The 24,705-nt window shown below is 59.4% G+C and overlaps 1 protein-coding gene across 3 annotated transcripts; it reads right to left on the reverse strand.

Moving 5' to 3' along the window:
* Positions 1–2,964: 2,964 nt before the first annotated feature.
* LOC113483732 (diacylglycerol kinase beta-like) lies at positions 2,965–24,494 on the reverse strand. Of its 3 annotated transcripts, XM_026855526.1 has the most exons (25): positions 24,404–24,494; positions 22,254–22,330; positions 20,753–20,918; positions 20,419–20,481; positions 19,705–19,944; positions 18,765–18,935; positions 17,931–17,980; positions 17,287–17,361; positions 17,057–17,176; positions 15,961–16,078; positions 15,695–15,783; positions 15,142–15,258; positions 14,916–15,014; positions 14,649–14,762; positions 14,479–14,552; positions 14,275–14,349; positions 14,101–14,186; positions 13,793–13,882; positions 13,218–13,378; positions 11,705–11,769; positions 10,726–10,816; positions 7,760–7,961; positions 6,131–6,251; positions 5,981–6,041; positions 2,965–5,419 (listed from the first exon to the last, which is right to left on the reverse strand). In XM_026855526.1, the coding sequence occupies exons 1-25, from the start codon at positions 24,468–24,470 to the stop codon at positions 5,321–5,323; spliced, it is 2,691 nt and encodes an 896-aa protein (XP_026711327.1). In that variant the 5' UTR covers positions 24,471–24,494; the 3' UTR covers positions 2,965–5,320. The 3 variants fall into 3 exon arrangements, with proteins under 3 accessions (XP_026711327.1, XP_026711325.1, XP_026711326.1); XM_026855524.1 differs by lacking the exon at positions 20,419–20,481 and having other exon boundaries at positions 24,404–24,470; XM_026855525.1 differs by lacking the exons at positions 20,419–20,481; positions 22,254–22,330; positions 24,404–24,494 and having other exon boundaries at positions 5,321–5,419; positions 19,705–19,973; positions 20,753–20,915.
* Between the last annotated feature and the right edge of the window lie 211 nt (positions 24,495–24,705).

The following is a 24,705-nucleotide window of genomic DNA, read 5'->3' on the forward strand; positions in this document are numbered from 1 at the left end:
CGTCTGATTGGCTGCAGCGCCGCTGCGCGCCCGCCCGCGCGCCGCTCCGCCGAGCACCATTGAGGCCGGCTGGATGGGCGGGGGCGACGACAGCCAATGGGAGCGGCGTGATTTGCTTGGCTCCGCCCAGAACGTTTTTCATTCATAAAAAAATAGAAGGGGGAAGAGGCGAGCGAGTGGGGCCGGGCAGCGCAGGATTTAAAGGGGCCGCGGCCCTCTCCCAGGAGACATCTAGGGGGGAGTGTGGGGTTAACGGGCGGACTTGGGGGTCGGTGGGACAGCCCAAGCGGTCGGATCCGGACCCGGACAGGACATTGCTCCCTGCACGCCGTGCCTAAGAACCCACAGCACAGCAGGCTCTGCGAGGGCGGACCTCGGACCTCACATGCAGTGGGGCTCCCTCCCCACACGCCATGGGGTCCCCTGTGCTGGTTTGGGAGGCAGTTTCACACGAGCGAGGCACGGTCACACGGGTGCCCCTGCGAGCAGGGGGCTAACCCATGTCTCAGTGCTGGCTTTAGCAGCCCTTCCCCTGCAAGCACCAGGTTTGCCTTTGAGAAGGGCTTTTTGGAGGGGGCCATAGGAAAAACAGTTCCCACCTGCAGGGATTTTGGGGCTGCCCCGGCCACGGATCCTCCCGAGCGAGTTCATAGACACAAGCCCTTGCAGGACTGCAAATAGCTCAGAGGATTGGGAATAAGTTTAGGACAGTGCTGTGCTGCTCAGGGCCTGCCAGGCCCCCCACCCCAGCATCACTCTGCCAAGTGCCTCAGTTTCCCCAGCTGTAACTGAAGGTGGTGAGACCCACCAGTGGCTGCTCGTGGAGGACGTAGTGTGTTACACAGGGTAAAAGAACTGTGTGGAGGCCTCATGTTGCAGAGCAAGACTGGAAAATTATTGCTGGAGAAGGGACAAAAAAGGGATAGTGCTCAGTTACATACTGCTCTTCTCAGCCTGGAAGTAGAGGAGCCTTCTGCTTGATCCTGGGAAAATGCCCAGGGGCTAGGAAGCCTGTTGGTACGGGGTTGTCTTCACCATTTTGAAATCCTCAGCCTCAGGTCATGGGCTTGCTGGTGTCCTGGGAGAGCTGCCCAGCACATCTCTGGGCTGCTGGTGGGAATTTCTCTGTCCATGTTGGGGTACTGATGAGCTTCCAGGGTCTTCCAGGGCCACTACTATCCCCCAGGGAGGACACTGGTAACAGCAGGTAGCTTGTCTCCCAATGTGTCCTGGGTGAAATGGTGGGGGGGCTGCCAGCACATGCCACTCGCTGGGTGCCTGTGGCAGGGAGGGGAGCACACAGAGGGCATGGGGTGTCCTTGCCATCCAGGGACTGCTCACGGGTGGTTCTGCAGGTGCTGAAGCTCTCACTTCCCCTCAGCACACAGGCAATCAGGATTAAATCACTGCTGGTAAAATTAGCAGATGACACATGGGCAGGCGGGTGGCAAAACCTGGGCTGGGGAACAAGGTGCTAGGGATGAGCAGGGTCATTGCAGAGCCAGGCACAGCCGGTTACCCAAGGCGGCCATGGCCCTGCACCATCCCGGGGCTGCTCAGCACCCCCAGTGCTCTTGCTGGCACAGGGTGAGGTAATTGGGGGCCAAGCGCAGCTGTGGGGCAGGCAGGGGTAGGCCACAGGAGTGTCTGGGGAAGAGCTGAAGCCCCTGCAGAGCCACGGCTGGGAGGGAGGATGGCAACCAGCGCCTGCTAAATTTAGAGCCCACTCAGGAAAAAAAAAATTAAAAAAAAAAACCCTGCAGGCTCCATATTTAGCCAGTTACAGCTCCCACCAAGTGCCGCTCCATTGCGCTGCCACTGACAACATCCTGTCAGCCCCAGCACCTCCTGTTTTGAGTTCCCAAAGGTGAGGACCCTGCACCGGCCTGGCCAGGAATCTGGGAACCCCAGTACACTCCAGGACCAGCCGAGTATTTCATCACCATCTTTATTTGAGGCAAGCCCACAGTAGTCCAGGTGTACACGGCAACACGCGCTACACTACAGACACCATTTCCATGCAGGCAACCACGGCTACGCACACAGCAGGAGGATGGGGCCAGTGCTGGGCCGGGGCTCCCAGGGGAATGGGATTCCCCCACTCTCAGGGGTCCCCCAGCATGGCACCGGCTCAGGGGGGCACTTGTACACTGGCATCAGCGCCTAGGGGAGGGGGTGTTTGGGGGCTCCTGCTCCATCCAGTGGCCTCTGGGGGATGAACAGGGCTGAGCTGGAGGACACCGAGAGGGACAGGGGAGTTTCAGAGCCTCGCATGCCCTTGGCTGCGTGGCGTATTCCTCACCTGGAGCCAGGGACAGCCGAGCAAGCATGCCAGCCCCTATGTGTCCCCTCCTGGGCTGAAGGCCTTTGCACCTTTGGATTAAGAAGGTCGTTAGCTACCAGGCCCATTGAACCACAGCTTTGGCATGGCTGGGGTGGACTGAAGCTGCATCCCCTGGGGGAGATGGCAGGGACTGTCTGACTGATCATAGAAGAGGGTGTCTTACCAGAGCCCAGCACTCTTGGCAGACCAGTGCTGTTGTGCCATCATCCCACTGGCCCAGGGTGGTGGCCCTGAGCCCCCCACAGCTTTAAACTCAAACGAACACTCCTCGCCCCTGGCATGCGGCCAGACCCACGGGTGCAGGCATGGCGTGACGCCCGTTTTCTTCCCCTGGCTCCACCACCACTGATGGCAAACCACAGCAGAGAGACCTGAGTGCTGCTCTTTGCCCGGAACCCATCAAACCATGACCAGGTGCAAGGAGCAGGTCTGTGGTGAAAACTGTTGCTGATTCCATGCAGGCACTTTCTAATCACAGCCCTGGGATAAAACCCCAGGTCGAGGCGAAGCAGGCAGGGAAATGGAGTCAAACCTGCTGCTATCAATGCTGCTGACCCCGTGCGTTGTCATCCCACAGATCAAACCCATCAGCCCGCCTGCCGGCAAAGCCCTGGAGATGGTTCACCCTCCCCAAGCGTGGGGGCTGCGAGGCACAGCTGCTGTTGGGGGTAGGGCTGGGGAAATGGAGGCTGCTGGTCCCTGGGTTTATTTGGCCTAGCTCCCATGTTTTCACCTGGCTACTCATTAACAGCTGCCCCGGGTGATGATGAAGAGGAGGGTAGATTTATGCACCGTGGGTGGAGTGTGCCCATGTCCACAGGTCATGGCTCTGGTAAGCTGCGTTGATCTCTGCACCCACCGGCCAGGCCTGTGCTCACTCCTGCTCGCTTTGCGGCGCAGGCCCCCCTCCTCCTGGCTTCTTGGCTGCCTCCGGTACTTTCCTATTCCTGGGCGTCATGTTGCAGTGAGCTCCTCCCCACCAGCTCGCCCTTGCCCTGCCTGATGTTGGTGCTGAGGGCAGGAGGAGAGGGAGCTGTGGCAGCCCACCGGAGCCTCCTCCTGCACCCTGGCTGAGGGACACTTGTGGGCTGGAGCCCAGGCTGGGGCTCTCCTGGGGCACTGCCGCCTCCTCCCATGTCAGCAGGGCCCTACGGCTGCTGTCAGAAACAGCCTCAAGCTTCAACAGGCGCCTAACAACACTGTCCCTGCTTGGGGAGGGTGATGAACCCTGAAACTTAATGATGGCAGCACCCTCTGCACTGCTAGGGTGATACTATTCAACGGGGACTTGCAGCATGAGGAGGGACCGGGCCTGTCCTGTCCTCCCTGGGTCAGCAGGGTGGCCTGTCCCACTGGGGCTCCCTGCCCTAGGGAGGGGCACAGCAAGGACAAGCAGTGGTTTTCCTATTTGCAGCAACATCCATGGGTATGTGTCACTCCGGGCTTGTTCACAGCAGCACAGGGGCCTCCATCAGATCCAAAGGAGCTGCCTGAGAGCGGGGGCTCATTTGGGAGCCTGGTGTGCCCCCCGACAGGGCCCCCACAGGAGGCAGTGGGTGCCTGCAGAAGCAACCAGCACCCCTTTCCAAGGGCCAGTCCTGCCAACTTCTGGCTCCTGGGAGCACAATGAAGTGGGGCACACATCCAGACCACCACCTCCTCTGTGCATTCCTCCATTTTCTGGTCTCAGTCACATCTTGTGGAGAAGCTGTGTCCCTCAGTCTGTCCCCATGCACCTGGTTGGGGTCACATGGGTCCCCGGTCCATCCCCCTGGCTGGACTCCAGTGGCCGGTTGGGTGAGGAGACAAGGAGCGGCAGGGTGGCGAGTGGTGGGTGCCTGTGCAGGCAGGGTCTGGCAGCAGCATCTGCAAAGCTCCTCGGCTTTGGAGTGGGTCAGGGGAGACATGGCCATGCAGAAACTGAGGTGCAACAGCTCTTCCCCGCTCCCTGCAGCCATCCAGAAGCATCAGAGGCAGCACTGGTTGCTGCCAGGAGAGCACGGGCCTGGCAAAGCACATAAAATGTGTAAAAAAATTGAGGTGGACACTTCCAAGTGAGAAGTGCTTCTGGATGTTTGTCCCCAGGGTCCTCAGCCCATAGTGCAGGCTGGCAGGCTTTAGGAGAGAGGAAAGTCCATGTGGAAGGAGGTGCCATGGGGGACAGCCAGCAGAGAAGGGATGTGGCATTCGTGTCCAACCCGGGCTCATAAAAAAAGGTGACCTCCAAGGTCCCCTCAAAGTTTGCTAAATAAATACATAAATATGAACAAGAAGCTGAGAGCCGGGTCGTGGGGGTTTCCCAGGATTAGCAGCTCCCCTCAAAATCCATTTTTTGCCGTTTCCACATAAAAACAGTCTCCTCCCATCCACCCTGCACTTGACCTCATGGCCCAGGCACTGTCTGTCCCCAATCTGTCGCACACCTCACAGCTCCCAGGGCTGGCAGTGAAGGCTGTCTTTGCATCTGCTTAAAACCCATTCCAGAAGTGCTAGCCGAAGGCATGGCAGAGACCGTCTCCTCTAGGCTAAGAAAATAAATAACTTCTCCAATGTGCAAGGGTTGGTGGACATAAAGCCAGTGCAGCAAAACATTGAGTGTCCTTCAAGAGGATTAAAAATAAATAAGAGAAGCTTAGCATTTTCTCAGGAGCACGTTCATCTGCAGCTCTGCCAGGGCGGGTGGGGGGTGTTATTTAAATAAAGAAAAAAAAACAAAACCAAAAGTCCTAGCGCTGCTCTTGTGAACATGCTCCCCGTGCATCAGCTTGCCTTCGCCCACCGCTTCCATCCTGTCTGGAGAAGACGCTTGTGGTGGTTGGGAAGGAGCCTCCAAGACCTTCCCAGGACACATCATCCCCACCAGGTTTGAGGGGGTGTGTTCTCTCCCCACCACAGAGCAGAGATTTGGGAAACCCCCGCAGCAGGCAGGTGTCCGGGTCGCCGGGTGTCTCTGGGCCACGGCTCCTTGCGTGCTGCTTAATCTCGAGTTCGGTTTCTCCTCTTCAGGAAAAAGAAGCTGCTCTTCTGTGGAGGGCCCAGCAACATTGGCACTTGGCTTTTATGTGTAATTTTGACCTAAAAAGAAGTGAAAAACCCAGCTTAGTAAGGGTCTTCTGGGCTCTGAGCCCTCCTGGGCATGCCCCAGCCCAGGGAGCGAGCCAGGAGCAGCTCAGCACTCAGCCCCGGGGCGAGGAGCCGCTGCCACCCCAAGCTGGGTCACTAAATGCTTTGCTGCACAGGAGCAAGAGCTCCAAAATCACACCCAGGCGGTGCTGGGACATACTTCTTCTGTGGCAAAGCTGCCTGCCACAGGTGAGGGACTGCACTGCAGCCCCCCCTGGAAGGGATGCTGCTGTACCCACCCAGGCAAGGGATGAACGTGTCCCTGTCCCCACAGCTCCCATGATGGCTTGCTATGAGTCCAGGGCCAGCTTGGGTGCACACAGAAGTCACAGGGGGCTCAGCTCTGCGGCCACCCACCAGCCTCCCTCCAACTCCAGAGGCTTTGTCATGCTGCACGGGGAGCTGAGGCTGCCGGCCACGCTGCCAGCCCCTGCCTGCCCCATCCCGCCGTGCTGCCAGCCCCTGCCTGCTCCACCTGCCCACGGCAGAGCTGTCCCCTCCCCAGGGACTCACGGTACAGGATGGCTGCATCCAGGGCTCCCCGTCCACCTGCATGGGCAGCAGCTTGGATGTCCTGCAAAGCAAAAACAGGGGGGATGCAGGGTGACACAGGGACCAGCTTTCGCTGGCAGTCGGGCACTCAGCTGGGATGAGGACAAATACCTGATAGTGACAGACGAACACTGGGCCAGTCTCTTCCCAGCACTCTTCAGCCCCGTGTAGATCTGCCCCATCTCCATTGCGCCCTCCAGCCCCACCACCTCCAAGAGGTGGTCACTGAGGTCTGCAAGAGAGAGGGAACTGAGTTGGTCCCCCTGTCCCTGGGGATCCCCTGCCTTCTGCCGTCATGTGAAACATCAGGGTCAGCACACCAAGGCTGCTGGCCACTCCGGAAAGCAGCAGGGCTGGTGGCACTGTGGGCATGTGTCCTGATGACCCCCATGCTCCAAGATGGGCATTTGCAGTGTTGAGCAATACTCCTGTCCAAAATCCTCGGTGCAAAAATAGTCCTGGTCTGAAACAGCGCCCGGTGCTGCACGGCTGCAGAGCAGCAGCCTGGATCCTCACCAGCTCTGCAACTGCTTTCTGCAGTGTTATATGAAATGGTGGCAGACACTCTCCCTAGGGTGCTCTGGGGCACTGTGGCCCCTCCACCCCGCCCTGGGAGCTGACATGCACAGCAGAATCCTCACTGGGAGGGACCTGCTTAAATCCCAGGGCACTGCTGCTTTTCCCAGCTCCTCCTGCTCTGCTGGGCCCCCAGCAAAGGTGCCCAACACCAGGCAACTCACTCCATCTCTAACTCCTTCAGGGTCCTCTTTCACCCATGGTGGAAACCCCCACCCGGAGAAGCCTGTCAAGCCCCTCCATGCCCTCCTGCCCACCTGCAAGCAGGGACGTGCCCAGGGAACTGACTCTGCCACCTCTCACCACCCTTTGGAATTGGCCTCTGCTCTGCCCTGCTCCCTGCTGCCCATTCCCACCAGCTCACCCGGCACGGGACAGCCAGTGACAGCCTGGTGACACCGCCATCCTGGCAGCCTCATGGTAGCAGGGCTGTTTCCCACCCCAATCCCAGGCTGCTGGAGGTGGTGGGTGGAAAATGCAGGCACCTGGCCTAGAAAACTGGGCTGCTTTCTAATGCACAGCTCTCTGCTGGGGAACCTTGCCAGCACTTTGGGCTGCCTGTGACCATGCCCATGCCCATGGTGGCCGCAGCAGTGGGTGCGAGGTGCTGGCCGGGGCACAGTGCAGGTGCTGTGCTGTTCCCAAAAGCCTGCAGCCAGGCTGGTGGTGCTGATGCGCAGCCTGCGAGGATGCTTATAAAAGCCATCAGTGCCAGCTCTGCAGCTCCACTGCCAGCTCCTCCTCTGCAGCAGTGGGTGCCCAGCCCCGCAGCGGCTGCTTGCCAATCCCGCAGGGCACCGGGGGCTGCCCAGCCTCACGACAGCAGGTGAGGGGTCCCACATGGGCACCCACTGAGCCACGACCCTCAAAGGGTGAGGGGAGAGGTGGGTGGCAGGGGGTGGGTGCCACATCCTCTGTGGCCACCGTGGCATGGCATGAGAAATGCAGTGTTGGGCCGTACACAGGCGGGCAGAGCCACCCTCCTTTGCCAGCTTGGACAGACTGCTGTTGGGGGTCACACTGGCACCCCAAAAGCTGATAGCAACCCCTTCAGTGCCATTGCTCCGGTGCCACGTGCATTGAGCCACAGACAAAACCGGTGGCCGCCCAGCTCCCTCGCGCTAACCCCACACACCCCACAAACTGCCAGACCCTGCTGCTCACCCTGGACACAGAACTTGAGCTCCTTGGCGTCAGTGACCACCGTGGCATGCAGCTTCTCCGGCGCTTTCTTGCCCAGCCGGTTGTAACTGCGCTGCTTCTTGGTCTCGCCCCAGAGGTTGGAGCCTCCGTACATGCTGGGTATGTTGAGGACGGCGATGCCCTCCAGGGATGCATTGCTCAGGTCTAGCAGGGTCCCGTCGCACTGCCGGGCATGCGGGCAGCGTCAGGCTGGGGGGCTGGGGGGAGCTGGAGCCCAGCCACCTCCTCTCCCCACCAGCCTGCTGAAAGGAGCAGGGCTCTCCGAGCAGAGTATGCTGCTGGACAGTCCCCAGAGCAAACCTGCCCCAGGGGGCCACAGGCAGCGCTGGGGCAGCTGGGGCTGGAGATGCAGACAAATACTCTCTGACTTAGCATTTCTAGGGCTGACACCCACCACCTCCCCTTCCTCATGCTGCTTTCCCCTCTATTTCAATATGAATTTTACTACACGTCCAAGGAGACAGTTTTGAAAACCAAATTCCTGTGAGACCACATAAAACCTCAGCCAGGCTCGGTTCCTGCAACCCAAAATAGGATGTGATACCACCACAGCCCTGGAGCGACCTCCATGCAAGCATCTCCAGCACATGCTTCCCCACCTCCCCTCGTTCAAATTGACCCCAAGGAATGAGAAAGTTTGGCTGCCTAAAAACTAACTCAAACCAGTTTGTCTTCAAGCACAATTTGGAAACTAGAAATTAGGCTGGAAGGAAATGATAGGAAAGGTGTCAGAGGAAAAAACATCAGTTTTTGGAGGGAAAACCGCAAGGCAGCACACTTGCGTGTGTTGTACAGCAGGACTGCCCCAGCTGAAAATTTCCTGTAAAAAGGAAAACATCTGTTGCTTGGAGCTTTTCCACAGGACTGGAAGCAGCAGCCATGCAAATGCTTTCTTAACTTTGGGTCTTCTCACTCTCACGCTGCCTGGATGACACTGGATCCCCTTTCTAGATACCCCTGGAGGAAGCAGCCACTTTCCCATTCAATGCTATTTTCTCTAGAGCATCTATATTTTCCTTTCTGCATCTGCTCTCTACCTGCCATGCTACGCTTCAGCAAATACCAGTGCATTTTTTTCTTTGCATTTTGGTCATGCAACGGCATTTCTGCTCCCTCTTGCTTTACCGAGAGGAACGCAAACAGGCTGAAAAACCCCCACTGCTGCTTTGACTCCAGTTGTTTTCCTCTAGCAAAGAGTGAAGGTCTTAAGATTATTTTTAATGCACAGTTGGCAAGCGCTGAGCATGCCGGCCACACGTATGTGGAGCTGGGTGCACATATGAGCAAGCATCTCTGTATGTTCAGATCTGTTCTGCCTCCCCTGATGCTCCAAGATCTTATTTTTAGCCTTGCCTTGAAAGCAAAAGGCAGGAATCTTCTGGTTTGGGAATGAAGAGCTGTCTCTCCAAGGCTTGTAAAGATGTAAATCCTTTCGTTCTCAATACATCTTAATGATATTATGATTTGTAGGAACAGAAAAGACCCTAATGCTGTGAGCAGCGGTACCGAGTGAGAGAGCTCAGATTCCTCACAGGATGGACAAGACCTCCCAGACCTGGCTGGAACGAGTGTTGCCCCCAGCCACAGGCATCTTTCCTGCTGCCCGCAAGGTGGTGGGTACCGGCCCGGCCGCAGTGGGATGGGAGCAAGCTGCCTGCCCCGGCTGTGAGATTGCTGGGGATGCTGCTGAAGCCTGTTCCTGCACGGGGGTGTGCGGAGCGGGCAGGACCACAGCTGCCCACGCCTGCCCACACACACGCATGCAGGGAGCGATTTCTGCCTGCGTAGCCCTCCCCTGTTAGTGTGCCAGCGAGCTACAATGGGCTCTTTGAGCAGGGGCAGCTGACGGCGCACTGGCAGCGATGCTGGAAGTAGAAAATTTGCAGCTGGGAAAAAAGCAAATTCATTTCCAGGAGCTGTAGGGGAATGAGTGCCAATTTCCAAAACAAAACTGCCATTTCTCTGCAAGGCTGACAGTTGCCTGGGAGCCGGAGCGAGGACAGGCTGCCGCTTTCAACTTCAAATACTGCAGGATTAACACTTTCCTGCTGGCACGGCCCAGGTGGTGCCGGTGACACTTGGCGGGCTGCGCACGGAGCCCCTCGCACCTCGCGCCCACCTCCGGCAGCATCAAACCCCACGGGCGTGGGCCTTGTCCACCCCAGGACGCTGGTGGCCAGCGGAGGGGGTGAGATGGCTGTTCCTCTGTTCCTGCCCCTTCCCACCAGCTGCTGAGGGCACAGCTATGCCCTTCAGGCTTTGGGAAGAGACGAAACTCCCTGCCTAGAAACAGGCTTCAAAGTCCCTCTGCCCGCGGCTGCCTGCGCCACATGGTCAGGTCCCGGGGCTCTGCCTGCTCTCTGCCTGCACGCTGCCAGTGACGCTGCACCCACCGCCTGGTCAGACCCACACCAGCCCTTTGCAGCAAGCGACATTTTTTCCCCCTCACCCTCAAGCCTAAGTTATAAAAGGGTCATTTATCCAGCGATAAGGAGAGGCGGAAGTTTACAGCAAAGCACGGCCCAAACCCCCCAGCACGAGCAGAGAAATGACAGTGCTCTTAGCAACCGCGCGCCCTCCTCCCCGCTCTAATTAAAGGCTGTTTCCATGTCATCCAACGAGGGCTGGGAGCAGACACGGAGTTTACAGAAAGAATATTCCAGGCACGCTCTCAAATACAGCTGGAAAGGGGGAAGAATACAGGGCTATTCTTCTGCCTGCAGCTGGCCGGCTTTGCAGCAAGCGACACACGGTGGAAGAGCGGGTCCTGCCAGCCACCGCATCCTCCTGCCACCAAAAGGGGCCAAAGCTGCCACAGCACCCTCTCCCCGGACAGCCAAAAGCCCTGCCTGAGGGACCCAGGGGTGACATCTCCCCAAAAACCTCTGTGCTGCAGCTGGAGCCAGGGACCATCCTGGGAAACCCACCTCCACCTCAACGTAGTCGTGGAGCTTCTTGCAGGTGGCCGCAAAGGTTTCCGATGTCCCGAATTCAAAGTACCACAGCTTGTTCTTCATTCTGGGGGCACAGAGACGTGTCAGCATCCCACTCTGAAGCAGTGCCTTGCCCAGCCATCCCCAGCCCAGACAGGATGGGCCGCCAGAGCCTTTCCAGAGCCATTGCGATGGGGACGCAAGCCATCGATGGGGACACAAGCCATCGTGGGGAGGGACTGCTGGCGTCATGGCTCCGGGGAGCTGTGCTGTGGGACAGGGGGTGGCTCTGACACCCTGAAAAGGGAAGGATGTGGGTGCTGGGTGGTCCCTCCACATTGGACGGGGTGTTTCCACCGGCTCTTAGCAGAGCTCAATGTGGGCTATCATCTCTTGACAGGGCTTCTGGGGATGGATACCCCGTGGAGGGGATGCCCTCCACCTCAGCACCCTGCCTCACACCCTCCCAGCACCCTGCCAGGCAGCCTCTGACCACTCCTCCCCTGCATCATCGCTGCACCAGGCTTTGAGGAGGAGCTGTAAGCAAAGGGGACCTAAATTTCGGAGCAGAGACAGATGTTTGGGTCCATTCGGGGATTTTCTAGCAGGTGTTTCTGAACATGGGGACAGGGGTCGCAGGCCATGGCTCCTGCTGCCATCACATCATTCCCATGCACCCCAAGCACAGCGGCGGCGAGCTGCGACCTGCTGCCTGCCCTGCCCTCACTGCCTGGCCTGCTCCTGCCGGTCCTGGAATTCAGTGCTAATTATAAAGCATGAATGAACGTAATTGGGTGCGTGGCCAAGTTTGAGCAGCCTGCCGCACTGCATGGGGCCCTAGGGAGCACCCCAGGCCCCCACCCCTCTGGCTACACCTGGCACGTCCCCGGCATGTCCCGACGGTGCAGTGTACGGCAATGGTGGGGCATCCCCCCACACCCAGCTTTTGGGGGGGACCATGGGCAGCCCTTACCTGCTGTTGAATTTCTCAGGGTGCTTTTCTCGCATGACGTGGAAGCGGTGGGCGATGGAGGCATCCTGTGGGGAGAGGGAGTGCAGAAGTGCTGGCGGAGGGAAATAGAAACACCTCTCTGTGCCACGGAGGCATGCGCCGGGATATGGGGTCTCAGGTCTTCACCCACACCACCAGTCCCCGCGGCACAGGGGCACAGTGCGGGGGCCATGCCGAGGTGACAGAGGCACCCTCAGCCAGGCTGCTCGTGAAGCACTGAACTGGCTTGTTAAGCGAGATATAATTAGTGCATTTGGCTTCCGTCCCTCATCACAGGGGCTCTGCATGGAGGTGATGCTGAGGGAGGGAGAAAGAGCAGGGCTGCGGGGTTCCAGGGACCCCAAGACCCTGCAACCTGGCAGGGTGGCAGCTCTCCTGAAACTCATCGCAACCTCTCCTGTGCAGGGTGGGGGGTGTTCAAGCCTCAGAAGCTGTCATCAGATGCCACCCACAGTGACAGACCCTGGCATTAGCAGGAGCTGATGTGACCCATGCCGTGGCGGTACCACTTGGTCACCCATAGCCTGCGACAAAAATGCTGTGAGCCCTCAGGAAGAGAAGTGCTTTCTACTTTGCTATTTCCCCAGAGCCCTGTTGCTCCCATGATCGGCCCAGGAGCTGGGGAAGGCCCCTGTGGCACAGGCTGCCATCCTCCCTGGGTTCTCTAACTGCCCTGAGTTAGGAAAACATGGGGGAACGCAGGTCCAAGCACCAAAGCAGGGCTTTGCTGATGGGTGCCACCTCGGCAAAAGCTTCAGGTGGGGTGTCCAGCAGATCTCAACCTGTCCTTGGGACCCCAAACTTCCCTGAACCTCATTTAAGCTCCTCACACACTTGCTCTTGTAACATTCCTGGCTGGGAAGAGAGATTTCATGCCTGTTTATGCATTTAAGTGCTGCTTAATTAAAATTAAACCAGAAAAACAATGCCAGGAGATGGAGGGAGGTTGGGAATGCGGGCAAGGAAGAGCAGGGAGAGTCCCAGCTTGGGAGGCTCAAGCTTAGATGTAGAGTTTCACCAAACACTCAAGACAGGTTTTTATGGTCTCTAAGGAACATCATCAGGAACCAGTCCCTGCTCCTGGGAATTAACTTGGAAGAGGGCTCAGGGTGAGTCTAGGAGGAGACAGGGAAGGAAGCGTGGGGGGCTGGTATCCCTCGCGTGCACCCGCTGGGTTGGATCACTCCAGCAACTTCACAGCACCACTCCACTGGTGGGAAATGCCCCTGGGCATCCACTGATCTGGGTGGGTTTGAGCCTGTGGCTGTGCTGGGGACCCAGGTGACAGATCCCCTGCTCCGCTGGCCTCCAGAGCCCTTCCCTCCGCTTTCCCATGGCCGGGGGGGCTCCGGTGGGCATGGCACAGTCTGGGCACCGGTCACTAGCCCTGAGCTGTGCTGCTCTCTCCAGCTAAAATGCATGTGTGCTCACTCTGGGCTGCCCTTAGGACCCATCCCCACCCCACAGCACTCACCACCCCGATGGAAAAGTAGTTATTGATGATGGTGGATGGGACAGGGTCTCCGTTGGCCTCTCGGTCGCTGGGAATGACGTCTATCTGCCAGCGGTCCAGCAGCACCTCCGTGCTGTGCTCAATGTCTTTCAGGACCTTCATCAGGTTTCCTCCCTCATAGCCTGGAAGGGAAAGAAGGTGGGTGTCAGAGGAGGATGAGGGAGGCCGAAGGGGAGTGCAGCATGTCACGTGTGGCCAGAGGTAGTTGGGTGCCAAGTGCCCAGGGGAGCCTGGCGCTGCTGCTGCAGCATGAGCGAGATCCCAGATCATCCCTTCTGTGGTGGCAGCTAATGGCATGGCTCCCCCAGATGAAAAAGGTTGTTGGGCAGGACCTGTCTGATGGGTGTTTAGAAGCAGTGGCTGCTTTTTTTGGAAGGGGTTAGAGGTACCATCAGGAAGCACCAGGGCCGAGATGCAGCCCTGAGCCTCATCCCAAGAGCCCTGGACCCTCCCTCCCTCAGGACAGCACACACCCAGCCACACTGGACGGTCCTTACGGGCTGGACCCCCCCAGGGTGATGCTTGTTCAGCCTTACCTCCTCCCCAGCGCAGGCACCGGGCCAGGTCATTGCCCGTTCCCAGGGGCAAGACAGCCACTGGCGGGTGCTTCACCAAGTTCGCCTTGTCTGGAATTCAAGGGGAAAGAGACGTTTGGGGCTGAAAGGGCTCATCCCTGCTCCTCTCCATGTCCCTCCTCTACTGGCACTCTGGGGGGGAGTGGGGGATGATGCTGTTGGCAGAACCCCTGCCCTGCTCTCGCCAAGGGAATATTGGAAACTCGTAGCAGATTGCCAAGGATGTGGGTGGATGATGCTCTATGGGAGCACGGCTGCTCCTTGCTCACCTATGCAGTCCAGGATCCAGCCCACCGTGCCATCCCCTCCGCAGGCTAGGACGCGGAAATCCGGAGTGTCCCGAAAGAAGCTCAGCCTGGAGAAAGCCAGGAGAAACAAGGGGTGACTTGGGGGAGTGGGGGCCAGTGGGGAGGGACAGGGGATTGGCCACATCATCTCCATACCCTGGTGTGGGCCCGCCGCGGTCCAGGTTGTACACTTGGCGTGGGTTGAGAAGGTAGTGAAATTTTCGGAGGACCCTAGGAAAATTGAGGAGTGAGGGATGCCACGGAGGCAAGTTCCCCTCCAGGAGAGGTGCTGGAGCAACCTGAGGGACCGACATCCCCCAACCCCAGGGGTATGCTCTCCATGGTCAGGGCCCCACCTACCGCTCCCCTTGCCTTCCTCCACTCTTGGGGTTCACAAGCACGAGGAGGGGGTGCGTCCCAGGCCGGGGGCTGATCTGGAGGGCAGAAAGCGTGGCTGCGAATGCCCAGCCGCTGCGGGCTCGGCGCGCACCCAGGGCAGAGCTTGCCAGCTGCCTGGCACGGGAACCTACCTGCAGACCTTGCCCATCCACCGTGGCGGAGTTGAACTTGAAGCCCTGGTTGTCCTCGGGGCTGGTGCTGCCAGGGGAATCGCTCTCCGATCTCTGGCAGTGGGACTGCCTGTCCTTTGGGGGACAGAGGCATGGATGCGCCTGTGCCCCAAGAAGGAGGCGTTGGCAGCCAGGGGTGGCAAGTTGGCCACAGCAATGTCCTGCCGGGTCCCTGCCGCGTCCCTGCCGTGTCCCTGCCGCCTGGCTCCAAGGAGTGGGGGCACTTACCAGGACGACAGGGCAGATGTAGGAAGGCAGCAAGATGTGGTCCCGCAGTGGGCCCCCGTCACACTCCGGCTTCACATGGGAGGCACATTTGTTGTGGAGCTGGAGGGGCCGGAAGGAAGGGACATTGGGCAGGGGACACTTGGCCACTTATGAGCCTCTCCCCCAGGGCTGCTGTGCAGGGAGCACTGCAGGATGCACCTCCAGCCCCCCATTCCCGCGTACTCACAGTGACTTGGCACCAGACACAGTGCAGGCCGGTGATGCCCTGGTAGCATTTGATGCTCTTGTGGCATCTGTCGCACTTGACGGGGGAATTGCCCTCGATCCAGGTGTGCTGCATCACCTGCAGGGGGTGAGCGGGGGCACTGCGGGCACAGCACGCACCAACCTGCCAGCATCTCCTCCCCACTAAGGGCTGCAGCCGTGATTTTGGCGGGTGGCTTGTTATGCAGGGGTGCTGACTGATCCAAAGCCCTCACCTGGCCGCCTTCCCTCCCTGCTGTATCATGCAGCACACTGGGGACACCCATTCCCCACCTGAAGCCTGGGCAAACCTCAGGGCCAGGGGTCCCGCGGGTCCCCAGGGGCTGGAGATGGGGCCCACCCTGCCAGGATCTGGATGTTGGGAATAGCCATGAGCTGCTGCCCAGAATCTGAGGGGCAAATCCCAGGGGAAAAAGTCATGGGGAACCAGGGCAGGAGACCAAGGGGCCAGCTTCTGCCAGTGGTGGTCTCTCAGGGAGGGCTCCATGAGAGAAATGCACCAGCTGCCTACTCACACTCGTGTTTCTCTTGGATTTCACGTAGGTGCTGATGCAGGAGGCGATATCTTTGGACACACACCTCTCGTGGACGGTGTACTTACAGACTGGTGGGAGAGAAGAAGGTGGTGAGCATCACTGCCCGGCACAGGCACTGCCCCCACCCCGCTCACCCTGCAGCACCCACAGGACTCAGCATCGACGGAGACCAGTCCCCCCCTTCCTGGGGCACAGGGATGGGGTGGGAGCTGCCAGCCTGGGCATATGGGGAGGCCAGGACTCACAGGAGCAGCAGAGGCCCTGCTTGCGGACCCCCAGCAGCATGGTGCGGCAGAAGTTGCAGTAGGCAGGTTTCTTGAAGTGCTTCAGCCTCCAGGCATGCTGCCCGTCATCCTTCACATTCTGCGGGGCAGGAGACTGGGGGTGAGGGGGTTACTCCTCGCTGGGGATCTCAGCCCACTCATTCCACCACTTCTAGCAGCTTTTTGCCCCATAAAAGCCCCCAGTGCATCTGTGGGAGTTCGCTCCCAGCGGGACCATGGGCTCCCCTTCTCCCTGGTGTTCCCCCAAGCATCCCTGCTGCCACATGCCCATGCTCTGCAGGCACATCTGGCTCCTGGCACTCCTGGCACCGAGCCCCAGCTCCCCACAGCCCTTAGTCACAGCCTAGCCATGGGGATGCTCTACTGGTCACTGATGGGAAGGTGACTCCACGTCTGGGGCCAGGCCACTGCCACCATGGGGTGACCAAAGCAAGCCTCTTACATCTGAGTCCAGGCACAAGTGCTTTGCAGAAGCCACTTAAAATTCCCCATTTGCTTGAATCTTCCTTCCAGAAAACCTCCCCTAGACCCAATCCCTCTCCATGGGAAGCAAACACCAGCATGGGCACCGGGGAGCAAAACCCCAGATTTTCCCTGCACACTATTACCTGATGGTTGGTCATGCACCATGATGAAATGAAGCCCAAAATGATGAAAAACACAGGGAAATATGGGGGGATTCAAACCACCCCATCTCTGCTCTTTGAAGCTCACCTCAAGAGAGGAGCTGTCATTTTAGGTGCTCATCTTATTTTTTTGATTAAATATTCATCCAACTGTGGTGTGCTACAATAGCAAGAAGCGAGCCCAGTCTGCTTTGGGCACAGCAGCTGGCAAGAACCGCAGCTCAGAACTGAGCTGGGGGGTGAAGGCCAGTCAGCAGGGTGGGGGTGTCTGCAGGGGCTGGCGGCGGTGCGGTGCCAGAGGGGTGCGCGGCCAGTTGCCGTGGGTAGGGTGCCCTCCCGTGGTCCTTGCACACCCTCCACTGCCGCCAGCCCTGGGCTCTCCTCCAGGAGCGAGCAGGGCAGATGAAGCAGCTCCTGGCACAGGCACTCACCGTCTCCATCCCCAGCAGGACCAGCAAGGGGATGGTGGTCATGCCACCCCGGATCCACTCCTCCAGCGTCACAGTCCCATCGTGGTTGTAGTCAATTTCCTCCATCATCGCCTTCAAGATCTGGAGGAGGGAGGAGACACGGTGACATGGCAAAGTCACCCAGGAACTGCAGCCACCAGCTCCAGCCAAGAGTCCCCGCAGCCCCCCAGCTGCCCGACCCCGGCACTCACGGGCTTCAGCTCAGTGGAATCCCACTCCAGGTACTCAGCCACGTGCACCATCTGGTTGATGATACGATCCAGCTCCTGAGCACAGACAGACAGCAGTGCCCAGTGCTTTGTGACGGCTTTGGGCACCAAGCGGGGTTGTATCACGTCTGTGTCCCGATACACCCAAGGCTGCATTAGGACCCCACCCACACAGGGGGCCAGCAACACCCCATTTCTCAGTGCATGATGAGTGCTGCTTTCCTCTCTGAAAATCTGCCAGAGAATCTGCAGTGGGTTTTCCCTTGGAAAAACTGCTCTGATAAAACAGATTTTTAATTTGCAACGAGTTTCAAGGGAGATACCCAAAGGAAAGAGAGCAAACATCCCAAATGGGGGGAGTTGTGCACGATTTTTCCTTTTCTGAAACACTGTGACCTGATGTAGAGCTACAATTACTGGTGGGTGGATTTCTTCTAGCTGCGGCTGGATGTTGCAGAGCTGGCATGCGTCCCTCAGCCCCACAGTCCAGCCCCACAGAAAACACTGCTGCCTTCCTCCTCCTTTCCCATATATCCCTGTCGAGCTTGGAGTGTCTCACTTGGGAAGCGACACCCCAAAAGGGCCCCCCAAGCGGTCCTGGCTTTCTCTCCTGAGGGAAGGCTTACCGAGTTGTCCAGGAGGCCGTTTCCATCAGTGTCGTAGAGGCGAAACATAACTGAGGGAGAAGAGAAACCAGCTGCTGGCTAGAGCCCAGCCCCAGGCAGCCTGGGCAGCCGGTGCAGGGGCTGTGGGGTGGGAGCTGCCCCGCGCCAGCTCAGCCCCGGCGATACATGGCCCAAGCCTGGACTGGGCTGCAGGGTGCTGGAGCACAGCCACAGCCCCTGCTGCTGCCCCTCTGCCAGACACGGGTGCTGGCATGCAGGAGCAGGGGTGCAATGCTGAGAGGGTTTTGCAAGTGGTTTTAACATTTCGGCATTAAAAAGCAAGCAGGAGCGTCCAGCCCTGCCCCCTCCTGGGATGAACTCCCCAGGCAATGTCTCCAGCCACCAGTCCCCTCTCCATATGGTGTGGAGCAGCTGAGGGAACTGGAGGGGTTTAGTCTGGAGAAGAGGAGGCTGAGGGGAGACCTCCTGGCTCTCTGCAGCTCCCTGCCAGGAGGGTGCAGAGAGGGGGGATGAGTCTCTTGAGCCAAGGACCCAGCGCCAGGCCCAGAGGGAATGGCCTCAAGCTGCACCAGGGCAGGGTCAGGCTGGCTCTGAGGCAGTATTTCTGTGCAGAAGGGGTTGTTGGGCGTTGGAATGGGCTGCCCGGGGCAGGGGGGGAGTCCCCATCCCTGGAGGGGTTGAAGAGTCGGGCTGACCGAGCACTGAGGGATCTGGTGGAATTGGGAACGGTCAGGGTGAGGGTCATGGTTGGACTGGAGGAGCTCCAAGGGCTTTTCCAACCCAGATGATTCTGTCATTCTGTGACCACAGCCCATGACCCCAGAGTCTACTTACATTCCAGCTTGTCCTCTGCCCGTCCCCTCTCCAGCAGGGACAGGTAACAGACGATGTCCTTCAGGTGAACCACCTGGGCCATGGGGGTGGGGGGTGGCGGGGGAGCAGCTTTCAGGGAGCTGTGGCTCTTCCTCAGGCTGAAGGGTAACCTCTTCTCCACACTTTTTGTGCCTGGGCGGGGAGAGAGGGATGAAGGCCACACACAGGAGGACAGGGGGCTGTCCCCAGTCAGGACATGGGGCTGGCAGCACATAACTCTAGTTCAGTGTGGGGGAAGCAAGAGGTGGAGGATGTGGGGCTGGGGACCATCACAGGAGCAGGGTCTGGCACACAAGGGGGACATGGGGCTGAGGGCCATCGCAGGAGCAGAGCTGGGCACTGCCAGTCAGTCCCTGGGGCACAGAGCCCTGCACCTCTGGCACTGCTGGTGCGGGCAGGATGAGCAGCGGGAGCCTGCAGGAATGTGCCCTACCAGGAACAAGCACCCAGCCGGAAGGCGTGAGAAGCTGGGTGGGCAGCAGGGTGGCTCACCGCCATGCCGGGACAGCCCATGCTCACGGCTGCCCGCACTGGAGGCAGCCTTTAGCAGATGGCTGCTGCTCGCGGAGGGCCACTGCCAGCGCTCCCCTCGGTGGTGGCTGGCAGGAGCCAGGCTGGAGGCAGCCATGACTCAGGGCTCCGATCCCCCCTCGCTGGGAGCTGCTGCCAGGTAATTAAGATGTTGACTGACGGGCACTCTGCGGGGTGGGACCGGAGGCTTAAGTTTGCAAAGTAAAGGTGTCAAGACACCAGGAACGTGTTGAGTTTGGAAGGTTACCACCACCATGCTGGGGACCCAACCAGTTGCACCACTGGGGAAAGGAGAGGCTCCACAGCTTGGGAAATTGGGAGGGGAGCTTGTCACTGCCCATGTTCCCTGTGGAGCCCCAGCCAAGTTCACCTGGTGACTGAGGGCTGAGCAGGGACCCAGAAGAGATCTTTGAAGAGCCTGAGGAGTTGTGAGCAGAAGGGGTGCCAGTGGTGGACTTCTGGGAGGACGACCTGGACCAGCTGGGAGAGGCGTTGGGGATCGATGCTGGGGTGAGGGATGCTGGCTGGGGCTCAGCCGTGTTGCTGTGGCAGCTCTTGGGCTCTGGAGTGTGTCGTCCCAGGGCACTTAGGAGCGTTTTCCCGTTGATCCCTGCAAAGCAGACACCAGGGTGCCTGTGCCTGGCAAGCCCCTTCCTCCAGGAGCCCTGCCTGTGTGCCGGTCACTCTACTGGGGATCCTCTTTGCTTCCCCAAAGCAGGCTGGCATCCTGGCCCCAGGGGTCTCCGAGGGGCACCACAGGCAGCCCCTCACTCTCCTGCCTGGCCCAGCAGCTCCCAGCAGTGCTCCCCTCCCTGGGTGCTGGCTGACACAGTGCTTGGGACCAGGCGGGGAGGACGTGGTCCCCCACCACTGGCCAGAGCTGCTCCCGAGCCCCGATGCAGAAGCTGAGTGCCCGGGGAGGGGGTACTCCTTGTTCTTTTGCAGTTTATAGTCCTTTCAGCAGATGTCTCCATGTGCTGTGAATCCACCCAGGCAGGGGCCAGGGGATGCAGGAGCTGGGTGCATGGCACATGTCCCCTGTTCCAGGTGCAGACACCTGCTCGGTGGCCGCCCGCACCGATACCTGTGACAGGGGCACAGGCCACCTCGGTCTGGATGGAGGTGCCAGCATCGAGAGACTTGGGCTCTGAACACTCAGAAGAAAAGGAGGAATCAGTGCAATGGTGCCCTGTGGGTTCCCACCATGGGGAAAGCCCTCTCCTCCCCAGAGCAGCACAGAGTCCCTGTGACCCTGTCCATCAGCTGAGACAGATCTGGACTGTATGATGGCCCCTGATGCCACCCACTGTGGGTGCCACCCCCCAACCTTCGTCCTCATGAGGCAGCATGGGACTGAGCCCGATGTGCCACCGTGCCTCGGCGTGCCTGGCTGGGTGGCAGGAACAGGGCTGGCTCACCGAGGGTGTTGAGCTGCGAGATGCCGGGGCTCTGGCTCTGGGTCTCGGGGGAGACATGGCATATCTTACGCTTGAAGGAGGTGAAGAGGTGTTTGCAAAGCTCCTCGGGCACGTCTGCCTCCAGGTAGGTCTTCATGAAGAGGCGAAAGCCCTCGTAGTCGATGGGCTGGGGAGGGGACAGAGGAGGCTGCTGTTGGTGCCCCAGGCACACCGTAGGGGTGCAGAGCTGCTGATGAGGTGGGGTCCATGCCCTGGGCCCTCCTCACTGAGCACATCAGCTGCAGAGACCTCCATAAAACCCCTGGCTTCCCTGATCCCAGCAGTGGGGGGGACCCACAGGTAGGAGGGCCAGAAATCCCCTGTGCTGTCTGGCTGCTGGGGCCAGCGCGGCCGAGCCAAGCCAGTGAAATTCAGAGCTGGGGTGGGAGCCACGGCAGCCAGGGGAGTGACAGGGAAGGGCAGAGCTGCAGTGGGACTGCACCTGGGGGCAGCAGGGCAGCAGCTGGCTCGCCTGCCTGGGGGGTCTGCGGAGCCCTGCATGGCGGGCAGCTCGCTGGAGGGGCAGGAGGCTCTGATGGAGCTGGGTGCTCGGATCTCAGCAAATGATTGAGGAACTAAATACAGACCTTCTGGCATAGCCAAAGGCAGCTGAGGGTGCTGGAGGCAGAGGAGTGTAACAAGCTGTGCTCTGAAAGCCTCCAGGGCAGGGCACGAAGCAGCGGGACCCTCCAGCCCACCCCCAGACCCTGGGGACCTATCATCCTCCCAGTGGCTCCTCGCCTCCCCCTTCCCCACTGGGCATTCCCATCCCATCAGGACATTGCCTTCCTGATGGCTTTTGTGGCCCCAGCTGAAGTGAGGGTCCTGTGGTGCCCTTGAATAGCTGGGTAGTTTTGTTGCCCCTCCTTGCCATGTTCAGCCCACTAATTTTTCTCGTTTTGCCTCATTTCTAGTGATTGCAGCCCCTGTGAAAAGCTCTGCCCTGCTGGCACACTAATAGGTCTCTCTGAAAGCACCACCTGGAAAAAATAACTCCAGCCTTCCACAAGTGAGAGTAAGAAGGCACAGGGCCTTCCCCTGTCCCCACGCTGGCAACAGCAAAATCATTTGATTCTGGGGGAAGAGAGAGTAAATTCCTCCTGGCTTCTGCCTAGCAAGGTGATGCTCCAAAGCATCCTCAGCCAGTCAGCCTGCAGCCAGCGCAGGCCGGCAGCATGGCCACGGGGTCCTGGCGGTGCCAGGGGGATGGGCTGGGATGCCCATGCAGCAAACCTGGGGTGGCCAGAGGGGGACGTGCCTGGGGGCCGGCAAAGATGCTCCCCATCTGTGGGTGCATTTTTCCCAGTCCTGGAAGCACGACAGTGAGGAGAGGTGGGGGGCAGACAGACAGACCTGCCTTCTCTCAGCTGCTTTTAGCTTCCGGAGCTGGGCTGGGGGGGGCTGGCGGGGGACCGGGAGCTGCCAGCGGCATGGGGGGAGACCGGAGGGGACAGGGGCATACCTGTTCAGGGTTGTACCTCGCGAGGACGCCATCCCCGTGGAACTCCTCCAGGACATCCTTGAGTTTCTTGGTGGAGTCTGAGGAGACAAAGGCCTTGCACTGAGCACGGTGTCCCCTTTGCCGTTAGACCACCAGCAGGATGGTGGAGACAAGTTTATCTGCTGGATATACAATTTCTGGTTCATTCCATGCCTGGGAAGGGGTCGCCCATGCCCTGCTTTCTGCCCCCACCTTTGGAGAACAGGGTATATATGTAAAGATGGATGGCAGGGATGGGCCTTCTTCCTCCTACCTACATGAAAATAAACGCAGACCCAGAGCGAAGCAGTGGCACCGAGCAAGGAAAGCCTGGGCCAGTCCCGGGCCTGGCTGCCCCAGGGGTGATGCTGAGCACAAAGCCTGGCCGTCCCTGCCCCAGCCCCTCCGCAGGGGCTTTGGGGGGCTGCCCCTGTGCTGAGAGCTGGTGCCTGCCAGCACTCCCTCGGCAGCCCGAGCCGTCCCCAGAGCCTGCCCTGGGCTGCCCACCAGCATCTCCAGAAGGTGTCAGGAGGAAGAAATAGAACAGTATTTCTCTGTTATTCTTCCACACAAATAGTAAATGGTCCGTGAATTTCCCTGGCTGGGCATACTCAGGGCTGGAGGGACATCAGTCCTTCCAAAATTGAGAAATAAGGGAAAACTGGGAAAAAAGCTCAAGGGGAAGGAACGTTAAGCCCTAACCTGCAGACACGTATCTCTGAGCATGTCTGTTTAAAAGACACTCAGACACTTGGCCCTGTGAGCAGGGGGTTGTGCTGGCTCCTGCTCCTCTCAGCCCTTGCTGGGGCTGGAGCTCGGTGCTGGGCCACGGCTGTCTGGGATGCCTGATGCAGGTCTGGGGGTCTCAGAGCACAACCAGGGGCCCACGTGTGCTCAAGGAGGGGGCTCCTGGCCGCAGGGCTAGGGAGGAGCTGTGGGAGGACCCCTGAACCCTGCTCCCCAGCTCAGTGCCAGGCCACCCTCCCAGGCAGGAGGCAGCTGCCTGCGCGGGAGCCTTGCTTGCCACACTTTGATTAACAAAATGAAGACGCTGTACGCGTTCCGCTCTCAGCATTACAGATGGCATTTTATGGTTTGTGATTCAAGAAAGCAGAGCCTGTTCTCCAGAGAGGCAGGATGTAATGCACTGCGCACACACCTCTGCCTGCAGCCCTGCCTGCCCCTGCCTAGGATGCGTGGCAGGCAGGCAGGGGACTGGGGGCAGCTTGCCCTGGGCTGTTTGGATTGGGAGGCTGTGCCTCCCTGTACTATCAGCCTTGACCCCATTCACCTCACCCCTACGATGCACAGCGGCCCCAAGGACAGCCTGGGGGGGCTCATGGGGTTCCCCTTTGCCTCCCAGTCCCCTCATGTGCAGCCGCAGGAGCCTGCTCACCTCGAGGCTGTGCTACCCCTGCAAAGCAATGCCCCTGAGATTTTACACCCCTTCTTCCTTCATCCCACGGTCGCAACTGGGCTTTCCTGCCCACCCTGCCCTGCTCTTAGCACCTCCCCGGGCTGCACGGCTTCTCCATCACCTGCTGCAATGAGCACACCCTCACGCCAGCTCTCCAGAAGGCAGGACCTGGTTTCAGACACCCGGGCTTTGCCCAGGCTCCCACCCCAGCTGCTCACAGCCCTGGGACCCCACAGCACTGCCACCAGGCTCTTCTCCTCGGGCAGGAGCTGCAGGAGAGGGTTACTCTGCAAAAGCACTAAGTAAAATTACCGCAGAGGGTTGGCAACCCGAGGCGAGACGTGGATCAGCTCCGTGTGTTTATGAAAAGCCAGTCTGCTTTCCTCACTGGCATTTTGCTTCACTAACGAACGTGGGAGCCAGCCGCCTTCGGAGGGACCGATCCATGCTCACGTGTGTGTCTCCCCAAGCAGGGGAGCTTGTGCTCAGCTCAATCCTCCCATGCACACAGGCACAGGGACACCTCTGCCATCATCATCAGCCAGTGCTGGGGGTCAGGGACCTTCCCAGCCTCCCCATCCAAAATTTAGGAAGTCACCTAGTTCTCCAGGAGACCAAGGACATGTAGGACACTTGGATGGGCACTGATCAACAGGACTTTTAAAACCCCTCTCCCTGTCGCAGAGGGGATGCGAGTGGGGCGCAGGGTACTCACAGTCCGTATACTGCTGGAGCTGGGCAAACTCGGTGGGGCTGAGCGAGATCCACCCGCCATCGCCCATCTTTGGGTGGCAGGCCCCAGAGCGGGCTCGGCACTGCAGTCCCCGGCTGACCACTTGGTCACATTGGCACCACGAGGGGTGTGGAGGGCTCTCAGCTGGCTGGCATCATTCCACTGAGCCCGTGGGCAGAGAACCTTGGAGCTTTAGAGCACCTAAAGCGGAGATAGAAAGAGAGGGGGGGTCAGTGATTGTAGATAGAAAGAGAGGGGGGGTCAGCAGTGCCCTGCCCATGGCA

The sequence above is a fragment of the Athene cunicularia genome (genome assembly GCF_003259725.1).
Source record: "Athene cunicularia isolate RWA chromosome 9 unlocalized genomic scaffold, athCun1 chr9_part2, whole genome shotgun sequence".
Classification (NCBI taxonomy): Eukaryota; Metazoa; Chordata; class Aves; order Strigiformes; family Strigidae; genus Athene; species Athene cunicularia.

Excerpts from the sequence above, each read along its gene's own strand:
- LOC113483732 (XM_026855526.1), bottom strand. The coding sequence starts at position 24,470 with ATGGGCGATGGCGGGTGGATCTCGCTCAGCCCCACCGAGTTTGCCCAG. Across the intron at positions 22,331-24,403 it reads GCTCCAGCAGTATACGGACT|ACTCCACCAAGAAACTCAAG; the intron begins GTGAGTACCCTG and ends TTGTCTCCTCAG. Across the intron at positions 17,362-17,930 it reads ACGGCCTCCTGGACAACTCG|GAGCTGGATCGTATCATCAA; the intron begins GTAAGCCTTCCC and ends GTCTGTGCTCAG.